A 27,244-nucleotide genomic window follows, 5' to 3' on the forward strand; every position below is an offset into this window, starting at 1 on the left:
CAACATTAATGATTCAACCAGGAAGTTCAGTTCTTGTCAAAGCTATTTTTCCTGAAGGTTAACACAAAATGGGCACTTACTACCTCTCTGCTTTCAATATTCCATCTGATTTTTTTTTCACAGACAGTTTATCATTAGTGTATCTTTTATAACATCGGCAGTGAAAAAAATCTAAACTAAATTACAAGAACATTGGGCAACATTAATGTAAAGAAGGCATATTGCAGGTTTTTCTATTACAAATAATTGAAGAATGTATGGGGAATTACATTTTGTCCAACAATCACAGCTACCTATGTAACAGCACAAGACTATGGGGTAAATTTATCATGGTGCGGACAGACATGATCCGCTATAGTGAATCATGTCCGCCGCACATCGATAAATGCCAACAGCATACGCTGTCAGCATTTATCATTGCAATGCCGCCCCCTGCAGATTTGCGGCCAATTGGCCACTAGCAGTGGGTGTCAATCAACCCAATCATATTCAATCGGGCTGATTGCTGTCCGTCACCCCAGAGGTGGTGGACGAGTTAAGGAGAAGCGGTCTTAACTTCCACTTCAGGCGGAACTGAAGCAGAGTGGGTCAGAAGCAGCATTGGCTACTTCATAAATCGACCGCTAAGTCACTTATCCAAGTTACCATAGTGTCACTGACCTGTCAACAGAGATGATAGGCTAATTGCACAATAAAATGTAATAGTACCCTTATACAGAGATACACATATTTTATATTCAATAAAAACAGTTTTATATATATATATATATATATATATATATACACACATATATTTATTCCACTGTAGCCAGCATACATGGTAACTAGGGTCTACCCAGGGTGCACTTCACAATAAAATACAATCTAGAAATATCAGAAACTTGCTAAGATTTATGCAAAGCTTCTTTATTCCAATGTAAGCATAGCAAAATGTAGCCACCAATCAGCAAGTGCTATCCAGGGTTTTGAACCAAAATGGTCCGGCTCATAAGCTTTCATTCCTTCTTTTTTCAAATAAAGATACCAAGACAACAAAGAAAAAATGATAATAGGCGTAAATTAGAAAGTTGCTTAACCCTTTAATGACCAGCGCCGTACCCTGTTCGACTCTGGTCATTATGCCCTTAGGGACGTACCTTGTATGTCACTGCAGTCTTGGGCTTCTCTCTGCCACAATCTTGCTCAAAATAGTGAGATTGCGCTATTTCTGCATGCCCCACGAGTGTGGCACTGCAGAAATAGATTTGCAGAGTTACCAATGCAGAGAGGGCCACAGACAGCAATGGTGCCGATCATTGGCGGGTGGGAGGCTAAGGAGGGAGGTGGGTGGGCGGCCAATCGCTGTAGGGGGTGGAAGGATAGCGGGAGTGGGTGGCACTGCAAAGCCACTATACAGGGATAAAAAATAAATAAAAAATAAGTGTGTCATTGAGGGGGGAGGAGGGGCAATGAGGGCTTTCCTATGTGGGATCAGTTGACGGCAAGGGATCTGGGAGGGGGAAGGTATTGAGGGAGGCAGCTGCACTACAAAAAAATAGTATTTTATTTTTTAAATATTGTCTAATTTGCAGCAAACTGGGTACTGGCAGACTTTCTGCCAGTACTTAAGATGGGGGTGACAATTGTGGGGTGGGGGATGGAAGAGAGCTGTTTGAGAAGGGTCAGGGAGGGATCAGGGGGTGGGATGTGTCAGGTGGGAGGCTGATCTCTACACTAAAATTAACCCTATAAGCTTCCTAGTTAAACCCTTCACTGCTGGGCATAATACAAGTGTGGTGCGCAGTGGCATTTAGCAGACTTCTATTTCTGTTTAAATGTAGTGAGGGCAAATATGCTAAAAATGCTTTGGTCTTTTCGGGAAGTTTTTGTCTAAAATGCCCAGTCCTTAAGGGGTTAAAATGGCATGCTCTATCCCGAATCATAAAATAAAAAATTTGGGCTTAGTATCCCTTTAAACTTTCTTGTTTTCCAAAACCAGAAGCATCAACTTAAATTTTTTTTAAAAAAGAATGCTCTCTTGTAGATGTAATAAAGAACAATGACATTAATGTGGCTTTAAAATTTTGCCATATACAACATTTCCTACAAACATCATTTTACTGTTGTTGTTTTTTTGTTTTGTTTATAGTGGTAGCTTTATTTCAAATAATTCAATGTATTCCTTTATATGTAGAAAAAAATCAAGCAGATGTTAAAAGTATATCAAATTTCTGTTAAGTACTATAAGCTTCTCAGAAAACTTATGAATAAATATATTATAAAATAAATTTTACAATAAACATGTCTCATTTAGTACCATCTAGTACACATCCATCTGATAATTTACATGTACCTCAATAAAATTTAATAGATTACTTAAACCAGGAAAAGTGAATTTGCCTACGCCATAAACGCACGCTGCAAGTCTAACTAATACATTGCATAAAAATACAATGAGGCATTTACAACCAGCATTTAAAAGCCTGGCGGTTTAGTTAGATCTTTGCTCATTGTGCTGATACAGAGCAAAGGCATCTACGCACCCCGCAAGGCTAAGAGAAATATTAATGTGATGAATGGATGTCACAGTATTTGTCTCTAAATCTTAAGTCACAGGGCAGTGAGGACAGAATTATATGAATATTACATCCTATAATTCCTGAACAGATAGCTTATATGAGAGACAAAGACATTGTGTGCTAGCTGTGTTGTAAGTCTTGCAGCTGAAAATAATAATGGTCTTAATACCACACTGCAACAAGTCTAACATCTGTAATAATTTAAAGACAAATCCTAGTATATGTTTATTTAATATTCATGTATGGAATACTAAATTCAATTTTTTGTTCTAAATGCTAAATATAGCCACTAATCCTCAAGCCGTATCCAGGGTGCTGAACAAAAATGAACCGGCTCCTACGCTTTCATTACTGCTTTTTTAAATAAAGATACCAAGAGAACGAAGAAATTTGATAATAGGAGTAAATTAGAAAATTGCTTAAAATTGCATGTTCTATCTGAATCATGAAAGAAAGAAATTTTGTTTAGTATCCATTTAAGCTGAAAATAAAATGCAGTTGTTACTTTTTAAAATTATATTAGTTAAAAAAATTTCTCTGCTAAAGCCAATTGGGGGGAGTTATAAATTGGTCACTAGAGCAGTGTTTTTCAACCAGTGTGCCGTGGCACACTAGTGTGCCGTGAGAGATCCTCAGGTGTGCCACGGCAGACTGACAACAGTGTGACATGTTTTTTAAACTTTGCTTGTTTTTTACTCCCAGTGCAGGGGTAGTCTGTAGGAGGCATGGCATAACAGCACAATACATACAGTATGCGTGTGTTTGTGTGTATGTGTATATATATATGCTGTATTAGGCTACAATGTGTGATTTTTAAAAAATTTTGGGATGGTGGTGTGCCACAGGATTTTTTAATGTAAAAAAGTGTGCCACGGCAAAAAAAAAGGTTAAAAATCACTGCACTAGAGTGTGCAACCAATCACAGTGCTAAATATAGCATTGTTAAGTCCAGAGTCTTCATTTCCAATTTTAACAGGAACTGAAATGCCCACATTTTTCAGAATTAAATCACAGGGAAATGTGATAAAAATAAATAATAAAAGTAAATTGCAAAGTTGTTTTACTATAAATATGTATGTACTGTATGTATGTATGGGGTACTTGTAAAGCGTGGCTAATCACCCGTAAGGGTCTCAAGGCACTGCTCACTTTATCAACCTTGGAAAGGATGAAAGGCTGAGTGGACCTCGCCAGGGATCGAACCTGCAAACCCTTGGGTTGCTACAGAGCTCAGCCACAGTGCATTAGCAGGCTGAGCTATCTCTCCTGCTGATACATTACAATCCTCTTGGTGTTTAACATCCCTTTAAAGCTAAAGGGGTAGATTTATCATAGTGTGAGCGGACATGATACGATGTAGCGTTTCATGTCCGCAGCATATCGATAAATGCAGACAGCGTACGCTCCATACGGAGCTTGATAAATCGGCCCCAAAGTGTTTGATTGAATGATTGAGTTTACCAACATTTTTGCAATGAACTTTTGGCTGTCAGATAGTGCTGGAGTGTATTTTAGCAAATAAATTAAATATTTTATTGTATGAATATTAAGTCATTTTTATAGGTAAAGTCTATATCAACATTTCTGACTCAACTGCAAAAGATAATTGGAAAAAAAATACATTTTAAAATCACTTAAAACTGTCATCTGCAGGAATTTGCTCATTCAGAGCAGTCCAGGAATGTAACCAATTAATAGCTCTAGTTTGACTGGCTGATCTGCCTATACATGGCTAGATTACGTGGCGTGCTAAATAACTTTTTTGGCTTGCAAGCTAATATTGCTCAGAGTAAAAATGTATTGCGGGTATGTTGGCATGCATATTACAAGTTCAAAGTAGAAAGTTAGAGCACGAGCGAAAGTTCAATGCGTGCTAACTACAGTACTTCGCATACCGCAACCGTGCTTACTTCTTATCCCTATAATTTTGGTTGTCGCTTGTGTGCTAAACTGACACCACATTAGACCAACTTAGAAGAAAATTTTCTTTTTATTTCAAAATATATATTTATGTATATATTTTTGTAAAATGTATATCTATACGAATATACACAGGTCTCTCTCTATATATATATATATATATATTTATTATTATATATGTAAATATGTATTTAAAAATAAAAAGATTTTTTTTATATGCAAAGAACATTGGAATTTAAAGTATTTCTATTCAAAACATTAAAACTCATTAAAATGAATAAAAATTGTATTTGACTGGGAAGGGCTCAAAAGTGTGTGTGTGTATATATATATATATATATACACATATAAACACATACATTTATATGTATACATATACAGACATATATTTATAAGTGCATTTGCTGTTAAGTAGATGAAAACATGTAAAAGCATATTTATGCAATATTCATATTTAATAAAGGTTTTAACTATGTATTTACTGTAAATTTTTGATATTCCAATGCTCTACAAATAGCATAAAATGTTCTATGTATTTATAAATAGCTATTCCTATACATATATCTGTATATATCTATACCTATATATAATCATCAATATATATATAGGTATAAATATATATTTGTGCAAAAATCAATAAGATATACATAGAAATATGTATTTATAAATAAACATATTCAGTTATGTAAAGAACATTAGAATATTAAATATTCATATTTTCATGTTGTGTTAGCACAAATGAGAATATGTGATAGTGTTTGTGTGAGAGTGGGGTGTTTTTCCGCCATTTTTTCTCTATTGAACGCCATGGGGGGAATACATGAACGTGCACGTAATATTCTAAGTTCTGATTTTTGCGCTAGTTGGGTTACCGATAGAGTGAAAATAGTTTACGTCCAACTTGTAATATGAGTGTAACCCGACTAGTGCAAAAATCTTACTTCTAGCGGAGTAAGCACTCTAGCGGAAGCGCAAATTACCGCTCCGCTTGAAATCTAGCCCAAAGTAAATGCTAGAAAGAATGATGCATTCAAAGAAACGATTAGTCTGAGAATAAGATGTAGATGTATTTTTTAAAGTTTCATTGGCTGTTTAAGTATTGACAAAATTAATGTAAAGTTTTACAATAGGAGCTGCCTTGTTGTAACTTAGGTTACTTTCTCTGCTGTGGCCAATTAGAGACAGTTATAAATAGGTCACTAGAGTGTGCAGCCAATGGCTGTGTAGAATATAACAGTGCTTTGCACTTCCATTTCTAAGAAGAACTGAAAAGCTCACAATTTCAGAATAGAATTACAAGGAAAGGAGACAAAATAAATCATGATAGTTTTTTTAAAAAAATATACAATTTAACATTTTATTTTACTATCTCAAAGTGTTGAATGTCCCTTTAATTCTGAGCTAAAGGGACTGTAAAGTCCAAAAAAAACTTTCGTTTTTCAAATAGGGCATGTAATTTTAAACAACTTTCCAATTTACTTTTATCAACAATTTTGCTTTGTTCTCTTGGTATTCTCGTTGAAAGCAAACCTAGGAAAGCACACATGATAATTTCTAAGCCCTTGAAGGCCGCCTCTATTTTATTTACTTTTCACAGCAGGGGAGAGCAAGCTCATGTAGGCCATATAGATAGCATTATGATCACGCCCGTGGCTAGTGGCAGACACTGCACTAATTGGCTAAAATGCAAGTCAATAGATAATAACTAAAAGTCATGTGATTAGGGGCGGTCAGAAGATGCTTAGATACAAGTTAGTCACAGAAGTAAAAAGTGTATTAATATAAACAGTGTTGGTTTTGCAAATGGGTAATAAAGGGATTATCTATCTTTTTTAACAACAAACATTCTGGTGTTGACTGTCCCTTTAAACACCCCATTAAAAGAATGTTCAATTTGCTGTAATGTGTTTAATAATTTGCAGGTAGCTAAACTGCTTTAGTCCAGATGTGCTAAACTGCAGCTCACACTATAACTAAAACAAAGCATCAGCACAGCAGAAAGGTAACTTTTTAATTGAATATTTCACCTTATCCCCAGCTTATATAGTGCATGATTAATTCTCGTCCCTTTAGGTCACTTACATTAATAACAGAACTTTGCTGGATACATATTCTTTAGATTTAATTTGGTCCCAGAGGTAAATTGTTTTAGTTCCGACTATGAAACATTTACCCAAGTTCATTAATATATGTAAATATATTTATAACGCCACTAGCGGCTTCCATACAATGTTTAAAATGCGATATAATACAAAAAGGCTCACAGCTCCAAACTAAATCAACCTTGCTATTCACATTATTTCCCACTGGCTTCATATGCTCTACAATTCTTTACTTTATAGTCACCAAAAAGAGAAACTTTATGCAAAGGATTTGCCAGATAAAATATCTTCTGTTTTTGAGGGCACAGAAAGCTAAGAAAGGGACATTTAGTCTTCAGAAAAGCAGCTGATAAGAATTCTTTATCAATAAAAGCAGAAAAATCCTATTGTTTAATATCAATGTTAAGGTTAATAATTAAATGTGAATTTGTAACACAGAAACAAAGAGTTGTCTCTCCGGCAGTTAAAGGAACAATTTATCTTAATTAAAATCACAGCATTTCATAACACTGCCATATTTTGTATTTAAATGTGACACAAATGCATGCCACCAAAGTCATTTTGATTGAAGAAAGAGAATGTTAACATGTTAATGAAGCTTTATTCCGATAGCAAATTATTATCAGACACTTAAGTAATATTATTAATAAATGCAGGGGGGTAACATATGAAGAATAATAATGACGACAAAAAGTTTAAAATGACATTAGGAAAAAATACAATGAAAACCTTGTGGTTTTAACACATGGCTCTATTTATCATAACTTTTCAATGTGATAATGTTTCTAAATGGTCCCTTAGAAAAATATTGTCAGAGCCTGATCTATGGAAGCATTATACATTTGTTACACATAGAGTTGCAACTGCCAGTTGCACAGGGGTTGTAGCCCTGCTGCTTTACAGTGCTTTAAAGTAGAACAGATGTTAAATTTTCTTTTTAGAGCATATCATTTTATCAGTATTACTTTGTAAATCTCCCACAATGTGGATAAACACATATGTAAAGTAGTGCTCTGGAGCCACGGAAAACAGGTCCGGGCAGAAACTAACACTAACCAACTAGCACTGCTGATTGATTTACCTTGTTACTGTTACTAGAGAGTTGTAAATCCATTCCATGGACTGGAAAAGTCCTCTAGATTGATAAGAAATTGCAGCAGATGAGCTTTTTCTTGTGTGAACAAGTGACCTTTTTTCTCCAGGGTCCCATTTTGACTGTGATCTGTAGGCACTCTCTCTGTGTGGACCACTTTCTCCATTAAAAAATAAATAAATGTATGACAGCTTTGGTATAAATACAACAATTCAGACTGAATTATATTTGTCTTTACACCAACATAGTCTAAAGTATTTATCTCCCTGATGGCAAGAACTAAACTGCACTGAAGCGGGCCTCCAGTTCAGTCTATGGTGTCACTAAAGTGGAGTCAAGGGGGGCACTAGTCCACAAGTACAATAGCTTGCCCCTCCTCCTATTGTAAATCCATCTGTGAAAGGGTTACATTAATATATACAGTATCTCACAAAAGTGAGTACACCCCTCCCATTTTTGTAAATATTTTATTATATCTTTTCATGTGACAACACTGAAGAAATGACACTTTGCTACAATGTAAAGTAGTGAGTGTACAGCCTGTATGACAGTGTAAATTTGCTGAAACCTCAAAATAACTTAACACACAGCCATTAATGTCAAAACCATTGGCAACAAAAGTGAGTACACTCCTAAGTGGAAATGTTCAAATTGAGCCCAATTAGCCATTTTCACTCCCCGGTGTCAGGTGACTCGTTATTGTTACAAGGTCTCAGGTGTGAATGGGGAGCAGGTGTGTTAAATTTGGTGTTTTCACTCTCACCCTCTCATATATTTGTCACTGGAAGTTCAACATGGCACCTCATGGCAAAGAACTCTCTGGGGATCTGAACAAAAAGAATTGCTGCTCTACATAAAGATGGCCTAGGCTATAAGAAAATTGCCAAGACCCTGAAACTGAGCTGCAGCACGGTGGGCAAGACCATACAGCTGTTTCACAGGAGAGGTTTCACTCAGAACAGGTCTCGCCATGGTAGAACCAAAGAAGTTAAGTGCACGTGCTCAGTGTCATAGCCAGAGGTTGTCTTTGGGAAATAGACATATGAGTGCTGCCAGCATTGCTGCAGCAGTTTAAGGGGTAGGGGGTCAGCCTGTCAGTGCTCAGACAATACGTTGCACACTGCATCAAATTGGTCTGCATGACCGTCGTCCGAGAAGGGAGCCTCTTCTAAAGATGATGAACAAGAAATCCCACAAACAGTTTTCTAAAGACAAGCAGACTAAGGACATGGATTACTGGAACCATGTCCTGTGGTCCGATGAGACCAAAATAAACGTATTTGGTTCAGATGGTGTCAAGCGTGTGTGGCGGCAACCAGGTGAGGAGTACAAAGACAAGTGTGTTTTGCCTACAGTCAAGCATGGTGGTGGGAGTGTCATGGTCTGGGCCTGCATGAGTGCTGCTGGCACTGGGGAGCTACAGTTCATTGAGGGAACCATGAATGCCAGCATGTACCGAAGCAGAGCATGATCCCCTTCCTTCAGAGATTTGGCAGCAGGGCAGTATTCCAAAATGATAACTATCCCAAACACACACAGCTAAAGAAGCTGAAGGGAAGTTTATGGACTGTCCAAGCATGTCTCCAGACCTAAACCCTATTGAGCATCTGTGGGGCATCCTCAAACGGAAGGTGGGGGTGCGCAAGGTCTCTAACATCCACCAGCTCCGTTATGTCGTCATGGAGGAGTGGAAGAGGACTCCATTGGCAACCTGTGAAGCTCTGGTGAACTCCATGCCCAAGAGGGTTAAGGCAGTGCTTGAAAATAATGGTGGCCACACAAAATATTGACACCTTGGGCCCAATTTGGATATTTCCACTTAGGGGTGTACTCACTTTTGTTGCCAACGGTTTAGACATGAATGGCTGTATGTTATTTTGAGGGGACAGCAAATTTACACTGTTATACAGGCTGTACACTCACTACTTTACATTGTAGCAAAGTGTAATTTCTTCAGTGTTGTCACATGAAAAGATATAATAATAAAATATTTACAAAAATGTGAGGGGTGTACTCACATTTGTGGGATACTGTATAGTAATGCTTATATTACAATGTTATGCGGACCCACATGGATTAACTCTTTTTTTTTAATGGCAATTCCAGTGAACATACAATCAACATGTGTGTCATATTACAATCTTAAAGTTCAGCCCCTTTAAAGCCCATAGAAAGCCTATGTAGAGAGTGGATTTGACTGCTCTATACATCACAGCCCAGCCAAAAGAGAAAATGAAGGGGGTGGAGGAACAGACAATACCAATTTGGATTATAAACCTTTTATTATAAAATATATATACAAAAAAAAAAAATGTGGTTTTACTTGCAAACTAATATATGTTTTATTGCAACATTCGTATAGTTTTATTGCAACATTCGTATAGTCTGAAATTTACTTCACTAGTCACTTTAACAATCCTGCTTTTTCAAATAAAGATACCAAGAGAACAAAGATAAATTGATAATAGGAGTAAATCTATCTGAATAATGAAATTCAAATGTTGGTTTTACTATCCCTTTAATTAAGCTTACAGCCCAAAAGGAAGCCAGTTTTCGTTGTAAAGGCCAATTGCTTTGCAGCTGTTACTCAAAAGAAATTGCAAATGATGATATTTACATATGATCAGTCACTACTTAAACAAAAGGGAATATTCATACTTCAGAGAGCACAGAATTCTCAAATGAGTATTAGAATGTTTACTGTAGTAAGAAACCTGTTCTTTTATAGAAATCATGGTTTTGTGCATATAAAAGAACAAATTGTACATAAAACCTGTATATAGAAATAAGTTAGCTATAGTATAGCTATAGCAGGTACCTTTTAGAACATAACAGTCATTTTTCTACCTCTATTTAAAGAATGTCCTTACCCGTAGAACCAATGGACCAAGTGATGTTGAGATTGAAATTGTTTGACGCATTGATTGAAATATCCAAATTCTTATTTGACTAGAGAGAAAGAAGAGAATAATGTAACATCAGCATTACTGTGAATACAAGAACTACCAGATCATTTTACTGTTAATTATCCCACAAAATGGTGCTCCATAGACACATTTGCAGGGCAAGCGCCAATGTAATAGCTACATTTTAAAGATAAACATCTTCCTTGCTATCTTTTTATGTTAGGTTATTAATATAAATGTTATGTACTATCTTAATGATTCTTTCCAAAACTGCATGGGCCATCCCGAGAGCTCTTTTATAAAGCAACAAAAAGACTGTGCAAATTTTGGGTAAAATATTTAGCAAATATTGAAAAATAAATCTATCTATCTATCTATCTTATTTATCTTGTCTGTCTATCTATCTATCATCTATCTATCTATCTATCTATCTTATTTATCTTATCTTATCTATCTATCTATCTATCTATCTATCTTATTTATCTTGTCTGTCTGTATATCTATCTATCAATCTTGTCTACCTATATATCTTATCTATCTATCTATCTATCTATCTATCTATCTATCTATCTATCTATCTATCTATCTATCTTATCTACCCATTTATCTTATCTATGTATCTTATCTATGTATATTTTCTATCTATCAATCTATCTATCTATCTATCTATTCTCTCTTTCTATCTCTCTCTGATATATATATATATATATATATATATATATATATATATATATATATATATATATATATATATATATATATATATATATATATATATATAGTCATTTTAGTCCTTTAGTGCAGCAGCAGGCCCTGGGATCCGGGCTCTGTGAAGAAAAGGAACAGGATAGCGTGGCTATCCAGTGCACTAAAGTTTAGGAATAAGCTTCAGGTGAACTTGTTACATAGTAGTCAGTAGTATTTCAGTAGTAATTTCATTTTAAACAAAACAAATAACAAATAGTGCAGCCAGCGAATATTTAGGGAACAAATATTTGTTTTTATAAGATTTGGACAACCCTAATTTTTCTGGGTTGCACAAGTCTACTCGCTACTTTTGTCTTTAATTGAACTTTTATCTAAATCATGAACGTTTCATTTTGATTGCCATTGCTTTAATAAAGTATGCTCTGAGTCCCATGTCTTTTTAAAATTGTCAGAGGCCTTTCAGTTCTAGCAAAGAACATCTTTAATCTATGTAATCTTTATTACTTATTTAATTTAGAGACTTCCTCAGACAAGTATTCAGCCAATGTAATATATAATCTGCAATGTATGCTGTTATGCATAAGGGTTGGAACATATTTAGTGCATCAGTTAAATTATTTGCCCACTTGCACAGGTGTTTTCCAGTTAGTGATACCTTAAATAAACAGTGTACTATAAAATGTGTTTCCCCTTAATGCGTTTTCAGTGACTTCTTATACCGTTTGCAGAGAATATGGGATATTCCTTTGTGTGTATTTGTATCTGTGAAATAGCTGTTGTTTTTGAAATCACAACCCTGTCAAATTGGCTGAGCTTTCAGGTACAGCAGACCTCCTTATCTTATATTTATTTCTATACACAAAGGTCACTTTATTTTATCTCTGTCTGCATGGACAAAAAAACAAGTATTTAATGAGAGCAATCAAAACATTTTAGTAATCTCTTCCATCCACATAGCTTTTCTATAGTCAACACTGCTGTATTTACATTTCCAATATAGGTAAGCAATAGCAGGTAAAATTAGTTATTTCAAATGACAAAATGATAAAGGAACTTTAAAAAATAATTTAACCTACTCCAGCAGGTAAAACTGATCACTGGGGACACAATAAAGGGGAAGAAATTATAAAGTACACTTTTCCCTTTAAAGAAGAGGCAATATATTATCCAGATACTCCTGAAATTGTTACTAGGTAGCTGGGATTCATCTCTACAATGACTTTCAAATTTGAACAATGACTGCAACATTAACTAACCTGTTCTGGATTGGCAATAAAGTTGATGGCAGTGTGGTGACGGTCGTCATCCTGAATTAGACTGAACGTGAACTGGTAGTCAATAAGAAGACTGTCTGCAAGTCAAACACATGACAAGAAGGAGGTTAGAAAAAAATATGTCAATTTAGTACAGATAAAAAATAGCCAAATAATGATGTCCTAATCTTACAGTTTATGATTATTTCATCAGTATGATGCCAAATTAGCAGTTTTGCTAAAGAACATGTACGCTAAAGATAGGTTTTCATCTTGCAAGAAAAAGTAAAACTGAAACAGTACCATAGATATATGTATTCTGCATAGATTTATCAAGATAAATATAAACTCCAAATAATTAAATTAATATAATTTCCATGTGTTCCCACATTTATTTATATCTGCATTATCACAAAGGAGGACTCTATTGTCATTGATTTACCACACTTGGGACTCATTTATCAATGTCTGGCGAATATGATCCGCTGTAGCGTATCATGTCCGACAGACATCGCTGAATGCCCACAGCATACGCTGTCTGCATTTAACGTTGTATAAGCAGTTCTGGTGAACTGCTTGTGCAATGCCGCCCCCTGCATATTCGTGGCCAACCGGCCGCTAGCAGGGAATGTCAGTCAACCCGATCGTACACGATCAAGACGAATGATGTCCGTAGCCTTAGAGGAGGCGTACGAGTTAAGGAGCAGCGGTCCCTGAGAGTGGCGAGATGTCTTTTATTAAAATTAATAGAGCTCACTGGAAAGGTGAACTTTGCTGTGTAAGGCAAAGTTAGCAGTGAGCAGGAGACGCACTTTAAAAATTTAATTCTGCAGCCCATATAAGTCACATTATGTTGCTTTATGAGTATATCATTTAACAGTCGCCTATATTTTCGTATACATGTGTTTTTCTATTAGGGTATTTAGTATTTTGAGTATTTTGATAAAAGCTGAACTGAAGGGTGGGAATGTTTAGAGAATTACGCTGGATTTGAGAGAGAATTTCAAATATGCCTATGGAACGCCTATGTTCAGCCCATTTAAAAAAAAAAATAAAAAAAATTACGCTTTGTATTTTGTACTTATAAATACAAATTTGTATGCATTTTTTGCACATCCAGTGAACTTAAATTACAATTTATTTCTGTGTAATTCACATAACAATTTTACGATTTTGATAAAATACAATTTTTGTTAAACAATTTTGTTACAATTTTTGATGCACCTTAAAAACATACGGCTAGATTACGAGTTTTGCATTAGAGGCTATGCAGTGCTAACGAGCAGTTTTTACTCACCGCTCACTTTCCTACAGCGCTGGTATTACAAGTTTTTACAAACCCGTCGTTAAAAGACAAGAAGTGAGCGTTGAGCAAAATTTTGCTCCTTACTGCACTTCAAAACCAGCGCTGCTTAAGTCAGTGGTGAGCTGGTCATACGTGCTCGTGCACGATTTCCCCATAGGAATCAACGGGGAGAGCCGTCTGAGAAAAAGTCTAACACCTGCAATAAAGCAGCGTAAAATTCAGTAACGCAGCCCCATTGATTCCTATGGGGAAATAAAATGTATGTTTACACCTAACACCCTAACATGAACCCCGAGTCTAAACACCCCTAATCTTACACTTATTAACCCCTAATCTGCCGCCCCCGACATCGCCAACACCTACATTATTCTTATTAACCCCTACTCTGCCGCTCCGGACACCGCCGCCACCTACATTATATTTATAAATCCCTAATATGCCACCCCCAATGTCGCCGCCACCTACCTACACTTATTAACCCCTAATCTGCAGCCGCAACATTGCCGCCACTATAATAAACATATTAACCCCTAAACCGCTGCACCCCCGCCTCGCAAACATTAGTTAAATATTATTAACCCCTAATCTGCCGTACCTAACATCGCCACCACCTACCTACATTTATTAACCCCTAATCTGCCGCCCCCAACGTCGCCGCCACTATACTAAATGTATTAACCCCTAAACCTAAGTCTAACCCTAACCCTAACACCCCCTAACTTAAATATAATTTAAATAAATCTAAATAAAATCACTATAATTAGCTAAATTATTCCTATTTAAAACTAAATACTTACCTATAAAATAAACCCTAAGCTAGGTACAATAAAACTAATAGTTACATTGTAGCTAGCTTAGGGTTTATTTTTATTTTACAGGCAAGTTTGTATTTATTTTAACTCGGTAGAATAGTTATTAAATAGTTATTAACTATTTAATAACTACCTAGCTAAAATAAATACAAAAGTACCTGTAAAATAAAACCTAACCTAAGTTACAATAACACCTAACACTACACTAATATTAAATAAATTAACTAAATTAAATACAATTACCTAAATAAATTAGCTAAAGTACAAAAAACCCCCACTAAATTACAGAAAATAATAAACAAATTACAAGATATTTAAACTAATTACACCTAATCTAATAGCCCTATCAAAATAAAAAAAGCTCCCCCAAAATAAAAAAAAAACCCCTAGCCTAAACTAAACTGCCAATAGCCCTTAAAATGGCCTTTTGTGGGGCATTGCCCCAAAGTAATCAGCTCTTTTACCTGTAAAAAAAAAAATACAAACAACCCCCCAACAGTAAAACCCATCACCCACACAACCAACCCCCCAAATAAAAGCCTAACTAAAAAAACCTAAGCTCCCCATTGCCCTGAAAAGGGCATTTGGATGGACATTGCCCTTAAAAGGGCAGTTAGCTCTTTTGCGGCCCAAAGTTCCTAACATAAAAATAAAACCCACCCAATACACCGTTAAAAAAACCTAACACTAACCCCCTGAAGATCGACTTACTGTTCTGAAGATCCGACATCCATCCTCAAGGAAGCGGCAGAAGTCTTCATCCAACCGGGTCGAAGTCCTCAACGAAGCCGGAAGAAGTCTTCATCCAAGCCGGGGCAAAGTTGTCCTCCAGACAGGCAGAAGTCTTCATCCAGATGGCATCTTCATCTATCCGACGCGGAGCAGCTCCATCTTCAAGACATCCGACGCGGAGCATCCTCTTCATCCGACGACTTTTAAAGGCAATGCCCATCCAAATGCCCTTTTCAGGGCAATGGGGAGCTTAGGTTTTTTTTAGATAGTATTTTATTTGGGGGGTTGGTTGTGTGGGTGGTGGGTTTTACTGTTGGGGGTTGTTTGTATTTTTTTTACAGGTAAAAGAGCTGATTACTTTGGGGCAATGCCCCACAAAAGGCCCTTTTAAGGGCTATTGGTAGTTTAGTTTAGGCTAGGGTTTTTTTATTTTGGGGGGCTTTTTTTATTTTGATAGGACTATTAGATTAGGTGTAATTAGTTTAAATATCTTGTAATTTGTTTATTATTTTCTGTAATTTAATGGGGGGGTTTTGTACTTTAGCTAATTTAATTTAGGTAATTGTATTTAATTTAGTTAATTTATTTAATTATAGTGTAGTGTTAGGTGTTATTGTAACTTAGGTTAGGTTTTATTTTACAGATACTTTTGTATTTATTTTAGCTAGGTAGTTATTAAATAGTTAATAACTATTTAATAACTATTCTACCTAGTTAAAATAAATACAAATTTGCATGTAAAATAAAAATAAACCCTAAGATAGATACAATGTAACATAGTTATATTGTAGCTAGCTTAGGGTTTATTTTATAGGTAAGTATTTAGTTTTAAATAGGAATTTTTAGTTAGATTTATTTAAATTATATTTAAGTTAGGGGGTGTTAGGGTTAGGGTTAGACTTAGGTTTAGGGGTTAATACATTTAGTATAGTGACGGCGACGTTGGGGGCGGCAGATTAGGGGTTAATAAATGTAGGTAGGTGGCGGCGATGTTAGGGATGGCAGATTAGGGGTTAATAAATATAATGTAGGTGTCGGCGATGTTGGGGGCAGCAGATTAGGGGTTCATAAATATAATGTAGGTGACGGCGGTGCCGGAGCGGCAGATTAGGGGTTAAAATTTTTATTTTAGTGTTTGCGATGCGGGAGGGCCTCGGTTTAGGGGTTAATAGGTAGTTTATGGGTGTTAGTGTACTTTTTAGCACTTTAGTTATGAGTTTTATGTTACAGCGTTGTACCATAAAACTCTTAACTACTGACTTTTAAATGCGTTAGGACTCTTGACAGGGTAGGGTATACCGCTCACTTTTTGGCTTCCCAGGACAAACTCGTAATACCGGCGCTATGTAAGCCCCATAGAAAAAAGACTTTACAAAGTTTACGTAAGTCGTTTTGCGGTAAGGCTAAAGAAGTGTGCGTTGCCCCGAAACCTGTGTGCGTTGCCCCGAAACCTGCAAGACTCATAATACCAGCGGGCATAAAAAAGCAGCATTAGGACCTCTTAACGCTGCTTTTTTACCCTAACGCACAACTCGTAACCTAGCCGATAATTTGCACTGCTGTCCTGGGTATGAGTTTATCTATTTGTTTAAACATCTGAAAACACATTTGTTACTAAAGATTATTCATGTAAATACTAAATAGTCTAACTGAATAAAACATTTTAGTATTACCTTGGGACTGTTGAATTTTGTTGATCTGTGCTAGTTCTAAGCCAACAATAGTAAATCGAAGATACAAATTTTCATGTTTATATTTGGTACCGTTTGCTAAAATTTTATAAAAGAGCTACAAATGAAAGCCCAACTCAAGAAATCACTATGCTAAAACCATTATATATAAGATGGTTTACATACTCGCCAGACTAATGGCAGTACAAGAATGTGGGGTGAAGGAACGTTTTCCTATACAACTCAAGTGAGCACTATGGGTCTTTAATACAAAGTGCTGTCAGACTGACACTCTTTCAGTAGCATGCTTTAATCTTCCCAAGATTCCTTGCTCTTAGCGTCTCAGCAAGTGGTGATAGTTTTTATTTGCCTGGACAATTTTTGACAGAAGACAACTGACAACTGACGCCTGTTCCTCTAAAAATTGCACTTCTGTGAATATTTTCACTGCTGAGAAAAACAAAGCTATTTGATTGATGCCTTCATGTTTAGTATCTTGGTATGTTTAACCCCTTGGCTGTCCAACAGATCTACAGTGGATTATACAGTAAAGCACTGCAGCTCTTTCTGTTAGCCTTGGGGTTAAATTCACCCCCTCATCATCATGCAAATGTCTTCTTCAATTTCTTATTTTGGATTAAACTCAGCTTGCAGAGTTAAATTATTTGCCGTCACACTGCTATCTCACTATATTGCCAGAGTCCCTATATTGTGAATTATTATTTTTCTTGTTTTATTGAAAAATAAAAATGTATTTTATGTTGATAGATCTGTTTGGAAATAAATGTACTGTAGCCCAGGATGGCTATTCAAAATATAGGTTATACAATTGTATATTTTTCTTGTGAATTATAATGCTATGCCAGTCATTCTTAATATTTTTGACTGCAACATAAAATAATATAAATGGCATTTGCCTGGTAGCGCATTTTTTAATTGCAAAAAGTGTTTGAACTATAACTCATTTGCAATATAATATTCTTCTTCTCTCCAAATACTAAAGCAATTTTTTCTTTAAGTGGGATCACTCACAAAGTATAACAGCTAGATTTAGAGTTCTGCGGCCAAAGGGGTGCGTTAGCTATGCATGCTTTTTTTCCCCCGCACCTTTTAAATACCGCTGGTATTTAGAGTTCACAGAAGGGCTGCGTTAGGCTCCAAAAAAGGGAGCGTAGAGCATATTTACTGCCACTGCAACTCTAAATACCAGCGTTGCTTATGGACGCGGCCAGCTTCAAAAACGTGCTTGTGCACGATTCCCCCATAGAAAACAATGGGGCTGTTTGAGCTGAAAAAAACCTAACACCTGCAAAATAGCAGCGTTCAGCTCCTAACGCAGCCCCATTGTTTTCCTATGGGGAAACACTTCCTAACTCTGCACCTAACACCCTAACATGTACCCCGAGTCTAAACACCCCTAACCTTACACTTATTGACCCCTAATCTGCCGCCCCCGCTATCGCTGACCCCTGCATATAATTATTAACCCCTAATCTGCCGCTCCGTACCCCGCCGAAACCTACATTATACCTATGTACCCCATAATCTGCTGCCCCTAACACCGCCGACCCCTATGTTATATTTATTAACCCCTAATCTGCTGCCCCCGCTATCGCTGACCCCTGCATATTATTATTAACCCCTAATCTGCCGCTCCGTACACTGCCGCAACCTACGTTATCCCTATGTATCCCTAATCTGCTGCCCCTAACACCGCAGACCCCTATATTATATTTATTAACCCCTAATCTGCCGCCCCCAATGTCGCCTCCACCTACCTACAATAATTAACCCCTAATCTGCCGACCGGATATCACCGCTACTATAATAAATGTATTAACCCCTAAAGCTAAGTCTAACCCTAACACCCCCCTAAGTTAAATATAATTTAAATCTAACGAAATAAATTAACTCTTATTAAAGGGACAGTAAAGTCAAAACTAAACTTTCATGATTCAGATAGGACATGCAATTTTAAACAACTTTCCTATTTACTTTTATCATCAAATTTGCTTTGTTCCCTTGGTGGTATTTTTGAAAAGCTAAACCTAGCTAGGCTCAAACTGATTTCTAAACCGTTGAAAACCGCCTCCTAGCTCAGAGCATTTTGAAAGTTTTTCACAGTTAGCCTGTGCTAGTTCACATGTGTCATATAGATAACATTGTGCTCACTCCCGTGAAGTTATTTAGGAGTCTTCACTGATTGGCTACACTGCATGTCTGTCAAAGGCACTTAGATAAGGAGGCTGTCTGCAAAGGCTTAGATACAAGGTAATCACTGAGGTAAAAAGTATATTAATATAACTGTGTTAGTTATGCAAAAATGGGGAATGGGTAATAAAGGGATTATCTATCTTTTTAAATAAGAAAAATGTTGGTGTAGACTGTCCCTTTAAATAAATTATTCCTATTTAAAGCTAAATACTTACCTGTAAAATAAACCCTAATATAGCTATAATATAAATTATAATTATATTGTAGCTATTTTAGGATTAATATTTATTTTACAGGCAACTTTGTATTTATTTTAACCAGGTACAATAGCTATTAAATAGTTAATAACTATTTAATAGTTACCTAGTTAAAATAATTACAAAATTACCTGTAAAATAAATTCTAACCTAAGTTACAATTAAACCTAACACTACACTATCAATAAATTAATTAAATAAAATACCTACAATTATCTACAATTAAACCTAACACTACACTATCAATAAATTAATTAAATACAATACCAACAAATAAATACAATGAAATAAACTAACTAAAGTACAACAAATAAAAAAGAACTAAGTTACAAAAAATAAAAAAATATTTACAAACATTAGAAAAATATTACAACAATGTTAAACTAATTACACCTACTCTAAGTCCCCTAATAAAATAAGAAAGACCCCCAAAATAAAAAAATGCCCTACCCAATTCTAATATTAAAATAGAAAAGCTCTTTTACCTTACCAGCCCTGAAAAGGGCCCTTTGCGGGGCATGCCCCAAAGAATTCAGCTCTTTTGCCTGTAAAAAAAAACATACAATACCCCCCCCAACATTACAACCCACCACCCACATACCCCTAATCTAACCCAAACCCCCCTTAAATAAACCTAACACTAAGCCCCTGAAGATCTTCCTACCTTATCTTCACCACGCCGGGTTCACGGATCGATCCAGAAGAGCCTCCGATGTCTTGATCCAAGCCCAAGCGGGGGCTGAAGATGTCCATGATCAAGGCTGAAGTCTTCATCCAAGCGGGAGCTGAAGAGGTCCATGATCCGGCTGAAGTCTTCTATCAAGCGGCATCTTCAATCTTCTTTCTTCCAGGTCCATGTTCATCCTGCCGACGCGGAACATCCATCTTCACCGACGACTTCCCGACGAATGACGGTTCCTTTAAGGGACGTCATCCAAGATGGCGTCCCTCGAATTCCGATTGGCTGATAGGATGAAGATGGATGTTCCGCGTCGGCGGGATGAACATGGATCCGGAAGAAAGAAGATTGAAGATGCCGCTTGATAGAAGACCTCAGCCCGATCATGGACCTCTTCAGCTCCCGCTTGGATGAAGACTTCAGCCCGATCATGGACCTCTTCAGCTCCCGCTTGGATGAAGACTTCAGTCGGATCATGGACATCTTCAGCCCCCCGCTTGGGCTTGGATCAAGACATCAGAGGAGCTCTTCTGGATCGATCGGTGAACCCGGCGTGGTGAAGACCAGGTAGGGAGATCTTCAGGGGCTTAGTGTTAGGTTTATTTAAGGGGGGTTTGGGTTAGATTAGGGGTATGTGGGTGGTGGGTTGTAATGTTGGGGGGGTATTGTATGATTTTTTTTACAGGCAAAAGAGCTGAATTCTTTGGGGCATGCCCCGCAAAGGGCCCTTTTCAGGGCTGGTAAGGTAAAAGAGCTTTTCTATTTTAATTTTAGAATAGGGTAGGGCATTTTTTTATTTTGGGGGTCTTTGTTATTTTATTAGGGGGCTTAGAGTAGGTGTAATTAGTTTAAAATTGTTGTAATATTTTTCTAATGTTTGTAAATATTTTTTTATTTTTGTAACTTAGTTCTTTTTTATTTTTGTACTTTAGTTAGTTTATTTAATTTTATTTATTTGTAGGTATTGTATTTAATTAATTTATTGATAGTGTAGTGTTAGGTTTAATTGTAGATAATTGTAGGTATTTTATTTAATTAATTTATTGATAGTGTAGTGTTAGGTTTAATTGTAACTTAGGTTAGGATTTATTTTACAGGTAATTTTGTAATGATTTTAACTAGGTAGCTATTAAATAGTTATTAACTATTTAATAGCTATTGTACCTGGTTAAAATAAATACAAAGTTGCCTGTAAAATAAATATTAATCCTAAAATAGCTACAATATAATTATTATTTATATTGTAGCTATATTAGGGTTTATTTTACAGGTAAGTATTTAGCTTTAAATAGGAATAATTTATTTAATAAGAGTTAATTTATTTCGTTAGATAAAAATTATATTTAACTTAGGGGGTTGTTAGGGTTAGGGTTAGAATTAGCTTTAGGGGTTAAAAAATGTATTAGAGTAGCGGTGAGCTCCGGTCAGCAGATTAGGGGTTAATGCTTGAAGTTAGGTGTCGGCGATGTTAGGGAGGGCAGATTATGGGTTAATACTATTTATTATAGGGTTATTGAGGCGGGAGTGAGGCGGATTAGGGGTTAATACATTTATTATAGTAGCGGTGCGGTCCGGTCGGCAGATTAGGGGTTAATAAGTGTAGGTAGGTGGCGGCGACGTTGGGGGCAGCAGATTAGGGGTTAATAAATATAATATAGGGGTCGGCGGTATTAGGGGCAGCAGATTAGGGGTACATAGGGATAACGTAGGTTGCGGCTGTGTGCGGCAGATTAGGGGTTAAAAAAATTTAATAGAGTGGCGGCGATGTGGGGGGACCTCGGTTTATGGGTACATAGGTAGTTTATGGGTGTTAGTGTACTTTAGATCACAGTAGTTAAGAGCTTTATAAACCGGCGTTAGCCCAGAAAGCTCTTAACTACTGACATTTTTTTTTCTGCGGCTGGAGTTTTGTCGTTAGATTTCTAAAGCTCATTTCAGCCAAGACTCTAAATACCGGCGTTAGGAAGATCCCATTGAAAAGATAGGATACGCAAATGGCATAGGGGGATCTGTGGTATGGAAAAGTCGCGGCTGCAAAGTGAGCGTTAGACCCTTTCCTGACTGACTCAAAATAACAGCGGGCGGTAAAAACCAGCGTTAGGAGCCTCTAACGCTGGTTTTGACAGCTACCGCCAAACTCTAAATCTAGGCCCATGTTATATAACCATAAAGGCATGGAAATACTACTTGACTTGTAGAACACAAATTATAATATCCTGGTAAAGGTCACTGGCATTTGTGGTCTATCCTTGCACTGAAATGTTATGGTTTTGTTTAGGAAACCCAAGACACCCTTGGGGGAGCTATAAATTACTTTAGAACAGGACTTGACAAATGTATGCAATACCTAGTAGCAAGCTCAAAAATGTTGGGCCTAGAACCTTTTGTCCTGCATTTATTAACAGTTATGTGGAATAGTTATGGGCAATCAAAGCCATAATCATCACTCCAAAGCACGCTCATAGTGGGTCTGATAAAGCGGTAAATGCCACGAAACGTCACTAAATATGTATTAAAAGGATTATCACCTTCATGTAAATCCAGAGAGTTCCGTCTCTTCATTGTGCTATTAGGATATATTCTTGCACTCTGGTACTGTGAGACTTATTAGTGAGAGTCTGCTGGAGGATTTATGAATGTATGTATGTATACAGAGATGTGTAAGATGAAGAGGAGTAAGAAAGAGAAATTAGCCTGGCCATTACAAGAAGATGCAGCAACAGGATGGAATTGAAGTACAACAATGCTGGAAATGCACGTTGCACAAAGGGGTGAGGTGCGGCTGTCAGTCCTGACAAATGTGCACAACTTGAGAATGAAAGTAAATTGAAACTTTTATTAAAATTGCATGCTCTGTCTAAATCATGAAAATGTAATTTTGAAATTAGTGTCCCTTTAAATGATCTTTTACAAATGGTATGGACCACATCTAGGGTGTGATGGTCAATGATTTTTTTGCTTGGAGATAAATTGTAGTGCAGACTTCACAGGGGCGGAAATCACTGAAAGCTCAAAGAAAGAGGCCCCAGTTTTTTTCTGGTTACCTTCTCTCTCCCCTGTGAAATTCTGCATCTCTCATCTCTCTGGGAATTCCATGTTCTGGACTTTTTCTTGTAGACATCAGTGAGTTCAGCCCCTGTGAAGTCTGCACTATAATTTCTCTCCATATTGGAGAATCTTTAATTATTGGGCCCATAGAAAGTAATGAAGCTCTCTGGGAAATGGAAGCTGCCAGTTTTTCAGTTTAATTTTAAATAGAATAAATACAAAGTGCAATGTAATTTGTAAAAGATACACATAAATATACAAAACATGATCCTGATTTGTTAAAGTTAAACAGAAGCTGTCATAACATAATCAAAATTTGTAAAATTGCAATCCTAAATACACTGCTGTATAAAAATAAAATACAAAATAGAAAGTTCAAAGTTTAAATGTAATAAAACTTAATCTAAAGTGTAAAGTAATATAAAATATAAAACACAAAGTTTAAATACAAGAGAACTGTCATGTCATGCAGTGCTATATTGCACTGGGCTTGTCTCTCCTTTACATACAGAAATGCAGAGAACGCCCCCTTGGAGAATTATAGCAAAATCTGCCTCTTAAGGATTCACTTAACATCTTGCAGTGCTGGAGGTTCATTTTAGATCCTAGTAAGATGTTGCAACTGCATTATAGATATAAAGACATTTAGTTGCTAGCTGTTTTGTTTATTTTTTATTTCATTGTCTCTGGGATACTTTCAACCACTGTGAACAGTTAACACTGTCTCCCATGAGACTTTATTTATGAAACCCTATAATAATACTATACTGTATATTATATTATGTATATTGATAATTAACTGGGGCTTGTTGGTTGTATGTGGATATCATCTTGACACACTCCTTGATCGAAAAATCTATATTAACATGGCATAATATGAATGTGTTTATTTTTTAACATTATACCTAAGTAGCATTAACCATCTGCTGTAATTTAAAACTTAAAAAGATTTAAGGCATCACTGTATAGATTTTATGTTACCTCAAAAAAGCTTTAAAGAGCTGGTTTTTACCGCCCGCTGTTATTTTGAGTCAGTCAGGAAAGGGTCTAACGCTCACTTTGCAGCCGCGACTTTTCCATACCACAGATCCCCCTATGCCATTTGCGTATCCTATCTTTTCAATGGGATCTTCCTAACGCCGGTATTTAGAGTCTTGGCTGAAATGAGCGTTAGAAATCTAACGACAAAACTCCAGCCGCAGAAAAAAAAAAGTCAGTAGTTAAGAGCTTTCTGGGCTAACGCCGGTTCATAAAGCTCTTAACCACTGTACTCTAAAGTACACTAACACCCATAAACTACCTATGTACCCCTAAACCGAGGCCCCTCCACATCGCCGCCACTCGATTTAATTTTTTTAACCCCTAATCTGCCGACCGCCACCTACGTTATCCTTATGTACCCCTAATCTGCTGCCCCTAACACCGCCGACCCCTATATTATATTTATTAACCCCTAACCTGCCCCCCACAACGTCGGAGCCAGCTACCTACAATAATTAACCCTTAATCTGCCGACCGCAAAGAGCCGCCACCTACATTATAGCTATGTACCCCTAATCTGCTGCCCCTAACACCGCCGACCCCTATATTATATTTATTAACCCCTAATCTGCCCCCCACAACGTCGCCTCCACCTGCCTACACTTATTAACCCCTAATCTGGCGAGCGGACCGCACCGCTATCATAATAAAGTTATTAACCCCTAATCCGCCTCACTAACCCTATAATAAATAGTATTAACCCCTAATCTGCCCTCCCTAACATCGCCGACACCTAACTTCAAACATTAACCCCTAATCTGCCGACTGGAGCTCACCGCTATTCTAATAAATGTATTAACCCCTAAAGCTAAGTCTAACCCTAACACTAACACCCCCCTAACTTAAATATAATTTAAATCTAACAAAATAAATTAACTCTTATTAAATAAATTATTCCTATTTAAAGCTAAATACTTACCTGTAAAATAAATCCTAATATAGCTACAATATAAATGATAATTATATTATAGCTATTTTAGGATTAATATTTATTTTACAGGTAACTTTGTATTTATTTTAACCAGGTACAATAGCTATTAAATAGTTAAGAACTATTTAATAGCTAAAATAGTTAAAATAATTACAAAATTACCTGTAAAATAAATCCTAACCTAAGTTACAATTAAACCTAACACTACACTATCAATAAATTAATTAAATAAAATACCTACAATTATCTACAATTAAACCTAACACTACACTATCAATAAATTAATTAAATAAAATACCTACAATTACCTACAATTAAACCTAACACTACACTATCAATACATTAATTAAATATAATACCTACAAATAACTACAATGAAATAAACTAACTAAAGTACGAAAAATAAAAAAGAACAAAGTTACAAAAAATAAAAAAATATTTACAAACATAAGAAAAATCTTACAACAATTTTAAACTAATTACACCTACTCTAAGCCCCCTAATAAAATAACAAAGCCCCCCAAAATAAAAAATGCCCTACCCTATTCTAAATTACTAAAGTTCAAAGCTCTTTTACCTTACCAGCCCTGAACAGGGCCCTTTGCGGGGCATGCCCCAAAAAATTCAGCTCTTTTGCCTGTAACAAAAAAACATACAATACCCCCCCCAACATTACAACCCACCACCCACATACCCCTAATCTAACCCAAACCCCCCTTAAATAAACCTAACACTAAGCCCCTGAAGATCATCCTATCTTGTCTTCACCATACCAGGTTCACCGATCAGTCCTGGCTCTAAAATCTTCATCCAACCCAAGCGGGGGCTGGCGATCCATCATCCGGCGGCTGAAGAGGTCCAGAAGAGGCTCCAAAGTCTTCATCCTATCCGGGAAGACGAGTAGATCTGGACCGGCAACCATCATCTTCCAAGCGGCATCTTTTATCTTCATCCGATGAGGACCGGCTCCATCCTGAAGACCTCCACCGCTGACCCATCTTCATCCGGCGACGTCCAACTGAAGAATGACGGTTCCTTTAAGGGACGTCATCCAAGATGGCGTCCCTCGAATTCCGATTGGCTGATAGGATTCTATCAGCCAATCGGAATTAAGGTAGGAATATTCTGATTGGCTGATGGAATCAGCCAATCAGAATCAAGATCAATCCGATTGGCTGATCCAATCAGCCAATCAGGTTGAGCTCGCATTCTATTGGCTGATCAGAACAGCCAATAGAATGCGAGCTCAATCTGATTGGCTGATTGGATCAGCCAATCGGATTGAACTTGATTCTGATTGGCTGATTCCATCAGCCAATCAGAATATTCCTACCTTAATTCAGATTGGCTGATAGAATCCTATCAGCCAATCAGAATTCGAGGGACGCCATCTTGGATGACGTCCCTTAAAGGAACCGTCATTCTTCAGTTGGACATCGCCAGATGAAGATAGGTCCGCGGTGGAGGTCTTCAGGATGGAGCCTGTCCTCATCGGATGAAGATAGAAGATGCCGCTTGGAAGATGATGGTTGCCGGTCCGGATCTACTCTTCTTCCCGGATAGGATGAAGACTTTGGAGCCTCTTCTGGACCTCTTCACCCGCCGGATGATGGATCGCCAGCCCCCGCTTGGGTTGGATGAAGATTTTGGAGCCAGGACCGATCGGTGAACCTGGTATGGTGAAGACAAGGTAGGATGATCTTCAGGGGCTTAGTGTTAGGTTTATTTAAGGGGGGTTTGGGTTAGATTAGGGGTATGTGGGTGGTGGGTTGTAATGTTGGAGGGGGTATTGTATGTTTTTTTTACAGGCAAAAGAGCTGAATTCTTTGGGGCATGCCCCGCAAAGGGCCCTGTTCAGGGCTGGTAAGGTAAAAGAGCTTTGAACTTTAGTAATTTAGAACAGGGTAGGGCATTTTTTATTTTGGGGGGCTTTGTTATTTTATTAGGGGGCTTAGAGTAGGTGTAATTAGTTTAAAATTGTTGTAAGATTTTCCTTATGTTTGTAAATATTTTT

At 36.8% G+C, this 27,244-nt stretch overlaps 1 protein-coding gene across 1 annotated transcript in view; it reads right to left on the minus strand.

The window, feature by feature from the left end:
* Positions 1 to 27,244, minus strand: part of ATRNL1 (attractin like 1) — a 1,671,159-nt gene that overhangs the window by 871,056 nt on the left and 772,859 nt on the right. The window contains exons 22-23 of the mRNA XM_053692689.1: positions 12,544 to 12,638; positions 10,544 to 10,622 (exon numbers count right to left, since the gene is read on the minus strand). Of these exons, the coding sequence (XP_053548664.1) occupies positions 10,544 to 10,622; positions 12,544 to 12,638 (174 nt within the window). The remainder of the gene's footprint in view (positions 1 to 10,543; positions 10,623 to 12,543; positions 12,639 to 27,244) is intronic.

Source organism: Bombina bombina, chromosome 9 (assembly GCF_027579735.1).
Source record: "Bombina bombina isolate aBomBom1 chromosome 9, aBomBom1.pri, whole genome shotgun sequence".
Taxonomy (NCBI): domain Eukaryota; kingdom Metazoa; phylum Chordata; class Amphibia; order Anura; family Bombinatoridae; genus Bombina; species Bombina bombina.